General features: G+C 44.5%; 1 protein-coding gene and 1 long non-coding RNA gene across 2 annotated transcripts in view; one reads left to right on the plus strand and one right to left on the minus strand.

The window, feature by feature from the left end:
• The window catches only part of arsj (arylsulfatase family, member J), a 168,847-nt gene that overhangs the window by 134,394 nt on the left and 20,143 nt on the right, over window positions 1-14,310 (minus strand). Inside the window, exons 2-5 of the mRNA XM_083789636.1 lie at window positions 7,157-7,577; window positions 5,343-5,722; window positions 4,643-4,841; window positions 3,088-4,172 (exon numbers count right to left, since the gene is read on the minus strand). Of these exons, the coding sequence (XP_083645762.1) occupies window positions 3,762-4,172; window positions 4,643-4,841; window positions 5,343-5,722; window positions 7,157-7,577 (1,411 nt within the window). The 3' untranslated portion in view covers window positions 3,088-3,761. The remainder of the gene's footprint in view (window positions 1-3,087; window positions 4,173-4,642; window positions 4,842-5,342; window positions 5,723-7,156; window positions 7,578-14,310) is intronic.
• On the plus strand, window positions 1,334-3,493 carry LOC310876192. Its single transcript, XR_014570707.1, has 2 exons — window positions 1,334-1,483; window positions 1,577-3,493. It is a non-coding gene; the product is annotated as an uncharacterized lncRNA (long non-coding RNA).

A 14,310-nucleotide genomic window follows, 5' to 3' on the forward strand; every position in this document is an offset into this window, starting at 1 on the left:
CCCATGAACACACAGCGCTAACGCAGCCACGTGTCAGCAGAGGCACGGGGGTGGGGATAAAGGGGTGTAAAGTAACCGAGTACATTTATTTGACAGCTTTAGTTATTAGTTACTTTGTAGATTTGGATTATTATTTAAAAACAAAATAATTACCCACTTCTGCCCTACAGTGTATATATGTCGGCAATTTGAATATAGCCGATCTACAAGCTTGCGAGTACTTTTATTTGTAACAGAGGATTTTTGTATTGCAGTATTGCTACTTTTACTTAAGTAAATCATTCAAGTACTTTTTCCACCACTGGTGAAAATACTTTTCCTGTCACAAAGAATGATGACAAAATTACGAGAGAGTCGGGTCTGATAAAAGAAAGAGTGCAGGAGATGGAAAGAGAGAAGCGGAGGAGGGGGATTCGTGTCTGGAGTTTTTATTTTGTTTTGTTAGTTGGTCGTACGTACATTCAGCTTGGCCTGTGACCTAACGATTCCCAAGCCAGTTTAGCCAAGTCCCGCCTTTGAAGCCTGTGATTGGCCAGTTAGTCGCTGTGATCGGCAGTTCTTCCTCGTCGTGTCTAACTTCTTCTGTGCGCTTTTTGCAATATGCCTCAATCTTTTTTTCTTATAATTTATATTTTTTGTCCCACGATTTTGTAACCCATTTTTCACCCCTGTGTCAATCATCCTGTGATGTGATCCTGGGCTCTACACACCCTCCGCCAACCTAGGGAGAGCAACGGACTTAACTCATGCTTCCTTCATGCTTGAGTGTCCAAGTTGCTCCTTTACACCTGACAGGGGGGAGTTTCCCTGGTTGGACGTAGCGCGTGGAAGGAACACGTTATTCCAACCAGTTCCTTCCTTTCCCCTCCATCAGGCGTCCCGGCTGGCCAGGGGGAGGCAGTTTAGAGACCAGGATTACTGCATGTTTTTGTGAGGGTACCTACCCTAGGGGACACGGGGAGAACATGCAAATTCCACACAGAAAGGCCCTTTCGCCAACCCCGCCTTCGGGTATGGGCACTGATGATGCGGAGGAGGAAACACGCCGCCAGCACCCACAGCGCCCCGAGCGGGAATCGAACCCAGGACCTTCTAGCTGTGAGGCGACAGCACTACCAACTGTGCCACCGTGCCCCAATATGCCTCAATCTAACTTTAACCCTAAGCTTAACTTCAGAAAAAAACTATGCCTGAACCTAACTTTAACCCTAAGCTTAACTTCACAAACACTATACCTCAACCTAACTTTAACCCAAAGCTTAACTTCACAAACACTATGCCTCAACCTAACTTTAACCCTAAGCTTAACTTCAGAAAAAAACTATGCCTGAACCTAACTTTAAAAGAAAATAAAAGAAAATAATGTACTTTTACTCTATTTAGGTACTTGACAGCTTTAGTTACTAGTTTGATCTACAAGCTTGCAATGCGACACATTGTGAGCGTGTAGATCTGCAATTTTCAAACTATGTTTACACCTGTGGTGGTGACATTTGAACCTGTGATTTTGGAAACATTAGTGGGTTCTATGTTCCCAAGAAGATCACACATTATTGAGCTATCAAAGTCGTTCCAGGCTTCCAGCACAGTTTGGGATGTGATTTGAACCTGGCTCTGCCCCCTTTCTGGCAGAAACCCTATCAGAGGCAGGCAGGTATAGGGCATGTCTTGGCTATAAGCTTGTATAAGCTCACCTGGGAACGGTTACATGGTGCTTGGCATGGTGCCAGACCAGACAGCTCTAAAACAGTCTTATTATTATTATAAAACACACACAGGCTGTGCTCATGAAACCTAAAGTAAATCACACAGCAATCATTACATCACATAAATCCTACATCTGTTTTGAAGATGCCAAAACACATCAATCCACAGCTATATAATATCATAGAACTATTCTTTCTTTGATTCTTTTTTATTTTTATTTTTTCTCACGCCGAACTACACAGCGCTGTCTGGTGAGATTATGCATTTCTGTCTCTCTCCCTCTCTCTCTCTGTGTGTACTTATAATAAATCTATGTAACAATCCAAAAGTCACCAGAGTTCAAGCATGCAATATAATCTAGAAAAATAAAACATTCTTTAAATGCCCCGAACATTCATTTTGAGGTCTTAATAATGGCACTTCTCCACTGAATGGTCCCAAGTCAACTCCACTCTACTTGTGGGCAAAAGTATAGTAGCCAATATTTCATGTATAACCCCCAGGGGCTGTCTGTACCCAGATGATTTTTGGGGCGTCCCCAGATGACAGTAAAGTGACAATGTAAGGATGGATATGAAAACAGACCATTACTGCATCAAACGTAATCAACAACAACTGGTCAAACATTGGCCAAATTGTCAAATAATTAGAAAGAGGCAAACGTTTTGAAAATAGCTGATCTACAGGCTCACAACAGCTTGCGTCGCAAGGCATTGTGAGCTTGTAGATCGGCTATTTTCACAATCTGGAAATAAATCTGATGCCTCAACTCCAAGCAAGCAGGGTGGATTTAAGGTGGTACCGTGCAGTGAAACAAAGTGTCATTCGTCACGTCGGGGGGCACGGCAGCAGTGTCGGTACTGAAGTGGGTCTCGTCCTAGGTGTTCTGGGGAGGGGCACCTCTTCTGGAATGCCTCCAAGTCCATGAAGAAACAAGCATCCAGCTGAAACCAACTGGGGGGAAAAGAAAAGTCTGAAAGAAGACACTCCTGAGACGCAGGATGTCCGTCAATATCCCTGAGACAAAGTCTTCTGAAGTCTTTCACACATAGAATTTAAACCCTATACTTAGTTGTCCGGAAACCCCCAGGTCCTTATACTAGGCCCCCTCCTGTTTTCACTCTACATCAAAGGAAGGATAAGCGATATTGTTTTTTGTTAAAAAAAGCTCTATATATAGCTCTATATTGTGATAGTAATCATTGCTATAGGGTTCAGTAACGGGTCTCCCCATCTCTTTAACCAATTTTGACCTGAGATCAGATTCTAAAAATGTCTTCTACATCCTGACAGTTTTCTGAAAAAGCTATGTTTCTATGTCAGTCGTTCTTTTTCAAAAATAGCAGACCTACAAGCTCGTAGCGCGCCACTCGGTGGCACCAAAACACCAAAAGGGGTTCCCACCCAAAATGGATTAATAAACTGAAAACAGGTAGGCATACCAATAGTATCCAATCAGGAGAGAGAACTCATACAGTAGGCATACCAATAGTATCCAATCAGGAGAGAGAACTCATAGAGGAAAAACAAGTGAAATTTGAACTAATGACATAAAGAAATGTAGCAGAGAAAATTGGAACACTTCAATCTTGAATCTTGAAATGGCAAAAAGGTGTTTGTTTGTTTCTTTCTTTCTCCCGACTGGATGAAATTGCTGGAAAGACGGGGGCGATACCCCTGCTACGGAACCCACACTTTATATGATTACTATCAGAATAAAAAATATCACTTGCTGCACCTTTAAAGGAATGAAATGGCAACAAAAACAGAAGCTACTCCCATAAATTTGAGATGCCTCATTGGTTGCTGCAGTTCGTTGGAGCGACCGGTCTTCAACGGGAGGAGGAAGTCAAGTGGAATCGTGAAGGCACGCACCTCTGTTTGGCCTACCATTCTTCCGTTATGCTTCCCCTATATGCTTCGTGAGGAATCTTGGGAAAGCTTGCCAATGCAATCACGTATCGCCATTGCCTCCCATTGTCTCCATGTTGCCTTCCGTTGAGATACAGACGGCCCAGAGCCCGGAAGAGGCGCCTACGTTTATACGTCTATGGCTACTCCTCCGTCCTCCGTTTCATCTTCCTCTTCTTGGCCTTCTTCTTGCGCCGCCTCTTGGCCAGGTGGTTGGAGAGCAGGTTATTGTCCCCGTCTTCCTCCTCCTCCTCCTCCCCCGTCCCCCTGTCCCTCTCCTCCTTGTACCACGGCCCCCACACCCCGCCGTTGTACTGCGGGTTGGAGCGCAGGTCCTTGGCCGGGTAGCGCACCGGCACCGCCGTGCGGTTGTACTGCGCCAGCCGCATCAGCATCTTCTTGACGATGTGCGGGTGCCGCTGGGACAGGTCCACGCGCTCGTACGGGTCCGCCGTGATGTTGAACAGCCACAGGGACTTGCCGCGGTCCCAGTTGACGCGCTCGTTGTGCCAGCGGTTGGTCAGCAGCAGGTTGGAGAAGGTCTGCGGCGGCACCTGCGTGGGTAGAAAAATATGAAATTATATTCCTTCCATCTGAATGAGTTTTGTATCCATTTGTTCTCGTGCTGGACCTCTGTAGAGGTGAGCCCTAGCTCTCAGGCTAGCAGGCGATTCCTTTGTTCACGCTAACATTATTGTGAAAGACAAAGGACAATAGAGCTGGGCAATTAACCCTTACGGGTCCATTTGGTTTAATTTTACACGCTCAAGAGTTACATTTGTTAAACATCTGCATTACTTACAAGAAGTAGACAATTAAATAATGTAAAATAATTGTTATTTTGATCGTTTGCCTGTTATGTCTCATATGGTACCAAATCAATACAGCATGGGAATGTGGACAAAATCGTATGGAAAAGTGGACAAAATCGTATCCAATGATAACAAAATATTCTTTAAGTTTGGGTCTGTGAGGCTATATCCCATCAATAAGATGTGAAATATAAAACGTTTCCATAACACACCCAGTCACTGTAGCCCGGCACTCCGGTCAGCAGCTTCCAGTGCCCCACGCGCAGCGCGGCGCGCACCGCCGTGTTCCACAACCCGTAGCCCGCCTTCCACGAGCCGTTCTTGGCCTTGGTGTAGATGGGGTCGATGTTGTGGAGGATGTCGTGGCGCGGGGACGGGCGGCCCTCGCTGATGGCCTCCCACACATCGTACCTAGGGGATGGGTCGGAATAATCAATACATTTTTTTGATTTTGTTTTTAAACAGCAATGTACATAACCCATTTTCTTTCACCCAGTGTCAATTGTCTAGTGTAATCCTGGGCGCTACACTCCCTCTTCCAACCTGGGGAGAGCAACGGATTGACCTCATGCTTCCTTCTATGCATGAGGAGTCCAAGCAGTTACTTTTCACCTGACAGGGGGAGTTTCCCCGGTTGGACGTAGCGCTTGGAAGGAACACGTTATTCCTTTCCCCTACATCAGGTTGGCCAGGGGGAGGCGGTTTAGAGACCAGGATTACTGTATGTTTACCCTAGAGGACACGGGGAGAACATGCAAACTCCACACAGAAAGGCACCTTTTTGCCAACCCCACCTAGGTTATGGGCACTGATGATGCGGAGGAGAGAACAGCGGGAATCGAACCCAGGACTGTGAGGCAACAGTGCTACTGACTGCGCCACTGTGCCTCCATGCAACACATCCCTACGTACCCGTCCAGGTTCAGGTCCTCGTCCAGCGTCCCCTCCCCCAGCGTCACCAGGGTGGGGAACCAGTCTGTGATGTGCACCAGGGACCGGCACTTGGTCCCCTTGTTGACCAGCAGGGGGCTGTGGACGAAGCCCACCGCCCGGATGCCCCCCTCCCAGTAGGTGGCCTTGGAGCCCCTCAGGGGCCAGTTGGAGCCCCCCGCCAGCGGCTGGCCGCCGTTGTCCGAGGAGTACACCAGCACCGTGTTGTCGTAGTAGCCGTAGCGCTTGAGCGCCATCGTCAGGTTGCGGACCGCCTCGTCCAGGCAGGACACCATGGCGGCGTACTTGCGGCGGTTCAGGTTGGGGATGCTCTTGTAGCGCTCCAGGTAGCGGGCGGGCACCTGTCGAATGATGAGTCATCGTTATGTATATAGCCTAAGCACATTAAGAAAACAACTGTGGTTTACCCCAAAGTTTCTTGCCAATCAAACAATGACCAAAACTTTCTACATACAGTATGATGTCGATCATCACTGATGGGCAAAAACCCTGTTCTAACTTTTTGTGTGTGTAGATCTGTTCCTTTTGCTACCTTTTGCTTTGAATCCTGAAAATCCAGTTTGGACATCCAAGAGAGACAATATGATATAGCCAGAGAAAGCCCATTGTCCTGTGGTTTTTAGATGTGTTTTTAGATGAGTATTCTGCTCTGTATGGCGTTAGCAGATCAGTATTGTACTTTAGGGCTAATCCATTTAGGGCTTCAAAAACAAAACAAAAATATATACAGTTATGGCCAACTGAGTTTGTCAGATTTCATGCACTTTTTTTCATCTCACTCACTTCACACACTCCCCTCACTTCATGCACTTAGGTCATGCAGTGTAGTTCCAAATGCAGCCTCGGGGTGGCACTTCTTTGAGTGAGCAAACTGGGGCATAGACACTATAGAGCGTCGCAGTCCCTCCCCCTTTCAGAAAAACGAGTGGCCCAGGAAATGAAAACCCAATGCATTCTCCCATAGGCATTTCTTATTTAATTTATTTAAAGACCTTTTAAGCGCCGTACGAAGCCAACTCTTGTCGTGACAAATCATGACAACACACACACTTTTTCGGGCCAAACAAAGAATTAGAAAGTAGAAAAAAACGGCAGGTTACAACACTTTTTTTGTTGTTTTTCTTCTTTGTAATTATTTGTTTGGCCCGAAAAATTGTGTGTGTTGTCATGATTTTGTCACGACAAGAGTTGGCTTCGTACGGTGCTTAAAAGGTCTTTAAATAAATAAAATAAGAAATGCCTATGGGAGAATGCATTGGGTTTTCATTTCCTGGGCCACTCGTTTTTCTGAAAGGGGGAGGGACTGCGACGCTCTATTAGACAGACACTCTCACGCAAACAGATTGATTGCACATGTGGGCTACTGCATAAATGTTGGTTACCAGTGGTTTTCAACCTTTTTCATATCAAGGCGCATTATTTATTTGACATTTGAGCCATGGGCAGGTGAGGATGAACGATGTGCACTCTAGTACTCACTTTTTGTTTTTGTACTACAATACTGTGATGTAGGAGTACACACTGTTACACGTAAAAGACCCGGGATTCAGAATGTACTCGAATGAAAGTACCAAAGTATTGTGGTCAGAATAAACTACGAAAGTACGAAAAGTAAAAGTACACATTATGCAGAATGTCCCGTTTCAAGTTTTCAAATGTATAACAAAAATATACAAGCTCACAGTGCGTCGCAACATGACGCACTGTGTGCTTGTAGATCTGCTATTTTCAAATGGCCGAAATGTACGTATACTGTAACAGGTGTTATACGGTACCTGCAGCGGCGAATGGACAGCCTGATAGGCCAGGTAGAGGAAGAGCGGCGTGCGCGGGTCGTGGCTGGCCAGGATGCCCACGGCCTTCTGCGTGAACATCAGGGTGGAGTACTGGCCGCGGTCCTGCTCCCACGCCGCCTCCTCGCCCTCGTAGAGGTCGTAGCCGCACATGCCCGCCCCCTCGCACTTGTAGTGGCTGTAGTAGTCGCCGCTGCCGAGCAGCGAGCCGAAGAAGGTGTCGAAGCCGCGCTGCGTGGGCATGCAGCCGCGCTTGTAGAAGCCCAGGTGCCACTTGCCCACCATGTGCGTGGCGTAGCCCGCCTCCTTCAGCTTCTGGGGCAGCGTGACGTTCTCCAGGGGCAGGCAGTTGGGCTGCGTGGCGCGGATGATGGAGTGCTGGAGGCCCGTGTGGATCTGGTACCTGGAACACACATACAGGACAGAATAGGAGGGTAAATCACGTTCTCTTTTTGGGTGCCAGGGAGGACCCCCAAAATTACGTATTTTAGCCGCGGAACCTTATCTGAAGATGTGTTGTGCCAAGGAACCCCCGAAAGAGATTATTTGAAAATCAAAATAATTCAGTTTCAAGTTTGTTTGTTTTTTATGTTAAAAAAATCCAGATAAGCTTGCAGTGTGGCACCATTTATTTTAAGGCTCAGCAAAGTGTTTCCTCCCCCACACTCCAACCTGTGAGGCAGCGATAGGAGGTCTCCTTAAACACTTTTCCGCTGACACTAATAGGAAATTAATGTGGTGTAATCACGTGGAGCAACTCAATGTGGCATGACTTTGACACTGCTGAATACTGACAGCGTTTAAGAGCTCCCCTTCCTTACACTACAGAAGGAGTTCCCAAAAAGAAACCTTTTGTGTCCACATCTCTGCAAAACCATTTAACTCCAAAATGTTCATTTTCCAGGAAATGAAAAATACCTCCAGTGCCCATACCTGAGGCGGGGTTGTCGAAAGGGCCTTTCTGTGTGCAGTTTGCATGTTCTCCCCGTGTCCCCTAGGGTAGATACCCTCACAAAAATCATGCCGTAATCCTGGTCTCTAAACTACCTCCCCCTGGCCAGCTGGTGCCCCTGATGGAGGGGAAAGGAACTGGTCGGAAATAACGTCTTCCTTCCATGCGCTACGTTCGGCCGGAGAAACTCACCCGTCCAGGTGAAAAGAAGCAGCTTTAGACAATTTAATGTTTGTTTTGACACCGTTTGTTTTACATCACCATTACATCACCTAATCAACATGAGTTAGACTTTAATATATTAGCGCCCCTCGCTTCACATGGGTGTGATTTTTCTCTATTCACTTAACGTTAACATTAACGTCTACTACAGAATGAGAGGCCTGCTCTGCCGGCCAAGGAGTATTTTTCGTGCAAAACTAATGCTTGGAATGGATTCAGAATCATGAAAACCCCCTAGTTTGACATTTACAATTGTCACATGCTACTTAAAGCGTGATAAAATGTGGGAAATGTTGCCTTATAGCCTATTGGTTGTCTATGGTGTGGTATACAAAAATGGCCATAACTTTCTTTCGCGATGTTTCCAGCAGAGCAGAGGCCTATCATTCTGTGGACCTTAATGACCAAGTGAATAGATAAAACACAAATAAAAAGTACGGCATGACATCACAGGTTAAACCCTATTCCTTGATCTAATCTAAATAAATAAACGGGTACTAGAGAGCCATAAAAGCAGCCCATAAAAGCAAGCCCATGTTTAGAAATGACTGCACTAGACCACAGTGTTCAGACAGAGGCAGTGGCCTGCCCACTGTTCTATTCTACGCTGCTACTCCCAGGGCTTCCAACCGAGCACGTAAACACGCTCACATAGCGCTCAGAGGGAATAAGTGGGTCATGGGCAGTATGAATTATGTTTATGCCGTTTTTTAACATGCTACTGTATGATATTTCAATAAAATAAAACCAAAACACCGCCGGTTGCCGGTAATCCTTAATGCATCCAATATTTCGGTTTTCTCTCGTGAAAGAATGCTTTCAAACAGTCCATTTGAGGTTAAAACCTGTGGAGGAGAGACAGAGAGGCTTTGTGAAGGGAGATTACTGCGATGCATTATTCAATCCCATTCTAATTACAATGGAAGTGATCCAACGCTAACTGATATAAGATGACAGAGGCGCGCGCGCACACACACACACACACACACACACACACACACACACACACACACACACACACACACACACACACACACAGAGGAGAGAGGGGGGAGATGACAGAAGTGGGTCCAGTGCCCGTCTGGTGCAGTGTTGCCATGTCTGCTTATTATAAGCAATGTTGGACTTGTTTTTCCAGTAAAGTTACTTGTAAATTATTGGTAGTTTCGGATTGTTTTTAAAGTGTAGTTGCTAAGTTGAGCTTCTTTCCTAATGTTGTTGAAACCTAATTCTCAAACATTTTCACGTCAAGGACCCACAAATTAATATGCATTTTGTGCCACTATCCAAGGACCACCAATCAAGATTTGTTTTTTCATAAACATTCCACATTTCCCCCTTTGATTCTCAAGATATTTTGAAAATAGCAGATCTACAAACTCTTGTGAACTTGTAGATCTGCAATTTTCAAATGCTCCTTTGGCCTATAGTCGCTGCTTTTGGGCTTGTTTTTTATATACCTGGTTGCTTATTTTGCATGCAAAACCTGGCAACACAAACTCTCAGCGCAGTGTTCCATAGACGTCCAACATCAACATGACAGTCTGTGTTTTGGTGGTAATGCTGATCATAGGAGGGAGGAGCCCGACGGAATGAGGGCTTGATGAGAAAATGAAGAGCTGTCACTCACAGCGGGGGCCAGGAAGCAGACCTGTGACCTAAAGCTAATGAAGTTCCATATGGAGGAGAGGAGCGGAGGGGAGGAGCGGAGGAGAGGAGAGGAGAGGAGAGGAGAGGAGAGGAGAGGAGAGGAGCAGCCTCAGGCTGGCACAGAGCTGTGTTGACTCAAGCCTCACACTAGTGTTATTAGTGATGTGGAGAATGACATAGATCTATCCATTGAATAAATACAGAGACTTCCTATTAGAGCAGTGTTTCTCAACCATGAAGTTTGAAGTATAATAGACAGTTCCAAATGGGACCCTTATACAAGTCTGTAACTCTGAGAGTGCACAAATGGAACCAATTGGACCCTTCCCGGTTATATACTGAATTATAGACTGAAGAAGTAAATATGGAATACAATACATTTGGCATAAATCATTTGGTTTCCTCCTATTTTTGGATCCGATTCCAGCGATTCCTCAGGTTCTGGACCCCAACCATACACATGTCGCTGTAATGTTGTGTTGTGAGCTTTCAAGAGAGCCGTGACAACAGACATGTCCGGACATAATGTATGTGTATGTGGTCACGCAACAACAGGCTCAGAATGTGCTCTATGCACACATAATAGCTCTTCCTACTTCCTCCACAGGTGTTACCGATGATACTAATAAGCCTCTGTTCCATTTAGTGTACAGTGGTTCTCAAACTTTTTGATTTACTTGATGATTTATTTACGATTCTATCCCCATCAGGACAGAACGCAACGTTCGGCATGGAACCTTGCACACCTAACCTCGCTCAGCGCCTCTTGTGGCTCGATTACCCTTCAGACTCCATCGGTGAAAATAAGTGCACCTTTTTCAAATCAGACTATGTAGTTTTTCAATCATACTGTAGGTCTGAAGTGGTTTTGTACAATCAGTAAACAACAATCAAAATCTACAAAGTAAATAGTAACTCAAGTTTTCAAATAATCATAGTGGAGTAAAAGTACAATATTTGCCTTTGATATTTAGTGGAGTAGAAGTAATATCATTGGAAATGGAAAATACCTCAGAAATTCAGAATTGTACTTAAGTACAGTACAGTAAAGTACATTATACTTAGTTGCTTTCCACCACCGGTTTCAATCAGAGCAATGTTTTCTATAATCCAACAAATCTACCGTAACGTTTAAATTGCACTGAACGCAATAATATCCACAGCGCCTAAGACTCTTTGAAGCACAATCAATCAGACGACAGATCCCTTTCACGAAGCCATTCCACTGACACCGTGACAGATCCCTGGCCAGTCTCTCCTCCAGACAGAAGGACCGAGCAACAAAAGGCTCTTTAAACAAAAAAAAACGTGCACCGTCGTCCAAATCCATGACGGCGACGTCCCGGCCCGTTGGCACGGAGACCGGCGGCTGAGGAACGCTGGAACACTACTGTAGTTACACACCAGGTACCATTACCTCTGACCTCACGTCTGTCTGTCTGAATATGCTGGAAGAAGTAAGTTCCATTTTTTTTACTCGCGTACATGGAGAAATATGCAGTAAAATCCTGCATAAAAGATTTTACTTGATTATAAAAAAAAACCCTCTTAACTGGATTTGACCCTCAAACTGTATGTTAACCCATTTAGAACTGACGTCGAAATTAAAAAAAGTATCTGAAAGAATATATATTCAAAGATTTGTGCCCGATTTTCATGATTTTTCAAAAATAGCAGACCTACAAGCTTGTAGATCTGCTATTTTTCAATAGCTAAAGTATAACATAATGCTTAGTTAAAACACCCGCCCAGAATGGGTTAAAGCACCTCCTGCACCTCTCCCCCTCTCATGCAAGTAATTGACAATATCTAAAGTCACAATACCAAATGAGGCAGTATTGCATTGTTTAAAAAGATATAGGGTTTTCTTCATTTCCTGAAAAGGTTATATTTTTCATTTCCTGATAAATGGACATTTTGGAGTTAGGTGGTTTCTCCCCGATAGCAGAGATATGCTACAGTGACTCATTTGATTGACAGGGGTGACTCTCCTCCAGACATCACACAAGTGTTTTCACACTTTTATGAAATCTCTCCGGGCCGGCGTTAAGCCATACATCAAATGCCAGCAGCTCACTGGAGTACAAAAACAGAGAAGAACATGTTTTTTGTCTACCCCTGGAGCCTTGAGAAGTCACAGGAGAGAAACTAATCAATTAGAAACTGATGTCAAGATGATTACAGTGGTTTTCAATCGTTCCTCCTGTAATTTAATCAGTGTTGACACACAGCCAGCAGGGCTATCAATGGCGGAAAAACTAGTCACATGCTGGAGTAAATGCACTTCAGTAGGGCTGTCACAATTACAAATTTAAGTTGACACTTAATTGTCACAAATAATTGTGATTAACGATTTAATTGTGTTTTTTTTTTATTAAACAAATAGTGGAAATAGTTGATCTACAAACTTACAACACAACATGTCACAAAGTTTGTAGATTATTTTGGAAAATGTATGGACAAACCAAGAATCTAGCATCAGTAGAATGTCTGTCTACTTGCTCTGAGGTGGGCTTGCTCGCCTATGTTTGCTATTTGTCTTATGACAAATCATACAGGACAATTTCAGGTCATTTGCCAAGGATGGTTATCTTCAAACTTCTCGTGGCAGATTTCCGCACACAAGGTTGAAGTATGCACAAACCAGTCTTCGATGAACCTATAAATCATAGAGAGCGGGAGGGATGTCCTAAGCCAGCTGTGCTACGTGGAGGAGATCTGTCCGTGTTTGTGGTGTTTCTTGAATATATAAAAATGTTCAACTAAAGCAAAAGTACCTCAAAATTGCTCTGAAGTAATCACTTACTCTCCACCACTAGCCAGAGAGCGGTAGTGAAAATAAGTAGCTGTGTTTTACGCTCTGAAAGACGAGGCTCCAGGGTTTTGGACTATCCCCCAGGAGTTATCCAAGCTCCACTGGCTCTGCACCCCGAGGGAGCAGAGCCAAAGCAAAGCACCGCAACTGCCACAAAAGTGTTCATTTAACTTTGCAGAGCGAGAAATAGACCAGTAAGGGTCAATTTTCAAGTAGAATTAAACACTCATGATTTTATAGTGCAGCGCTGCAAAAACTCCTGAGGTTTTTACACTCAAGAGTTGAATTAACGATGTGGATTTTACGGCACTCGGCATAACGGCTATACAGTGTGTACAAGACATCAACATGCCGATAAAACCAGTGATTTACCGCTAGGATCTCTTCCCGCAAATGCAGAATCCTACAAAAAAACATATTAAAGAGCTGGATAGAGTTCAACTCAGGAACCCCAATAGAACCCCAATGGAAACAAGGCCCCAAGGACCTTTTTGGTGTAATCCTTTTAGACAAAGTGTTTGAATATTTAAGTACCGACTACTACCGAGTATAGTCAATTAATGGACTTCTTTCTGCGCATCGCACAGGACAATGATTTGACACAGCTGAAGCAGATGTAGATCACCTATGGTTTATTAAAGAGCGTGTGTCCCCTGGGCCCCGTCTGAAAGGCTCTTAAAATATTTTTTATGTTTTGCATACTGTACTTTTACTTGTTAACAGTGTATTTTTACAGTGCAGTATTGCTACTTTTACTTAACCACTTACCCTACTGAGCCAAATGGACTTGAGTTGCACTAAATCTCTTCACCAAAAATAGACAACGTACATGCTCTTGTAGATCGGCTATTTTTGGTGAATGTTCTCCCCAGAATAGAGAGTATGCGCGTGGCATAAAAACTACTTTCTGGCCTTGACAGCCGATACATCCAAACAGAAATGTCCTATCTGATTGTATTAAACAATGTTAAACAACATTAAACTCACTTTGCCACTCGATTTGCCATTGACTTTATGCATGCGCATAGCCTCTATAGGGATGATGGGGTTCAAGTGGTTAAACTGAAGTGATATTGATAAATTCCAAGTATTCTGCAATACCCATGAACTTGGTTACAGAACCCTATAGTGCCACGGCACCCAATTTAAGCTCTACACCACTGACCACAGGAGGGACACAAGGGTGAATGCCTCTCCTGGCTGTCATTTGATTTCTCCAAAAGCAGGGGTGAAGAGCAGTGCTGGCAAGTACAGTAACTAAGTGCATTTTCTCCAGTACTGTTATTAAGTATAAATAGACCTGTGCCCATCGGACATCGGCCTACTTGGGAACGATGCAAGTTGGGAACCTAGTATGCAATACCCGTTATCATAGCACCAGCTATTTTAACCATCTGTCTGCGTGCCTTTTGTGCCCATACTGAATATGGAGATCTCTGTATCTGTCTGTCTGTGTCTGAAGAGTGCAAACTGACTGTGAAAAGTGGACTGGTTAAG

Source organism: Protomyctophum parallelum (genome assembly GCF_964188405.1).
Source record: "Protomyctophum parallelum genome assembly, chromosome: 18".
NCBI lineage: Eukaryota > Metazoa > Chordata > Actinopteri > Myctophiformes > Myctophidae > Protomyctophum > Protomyctophum parallelum.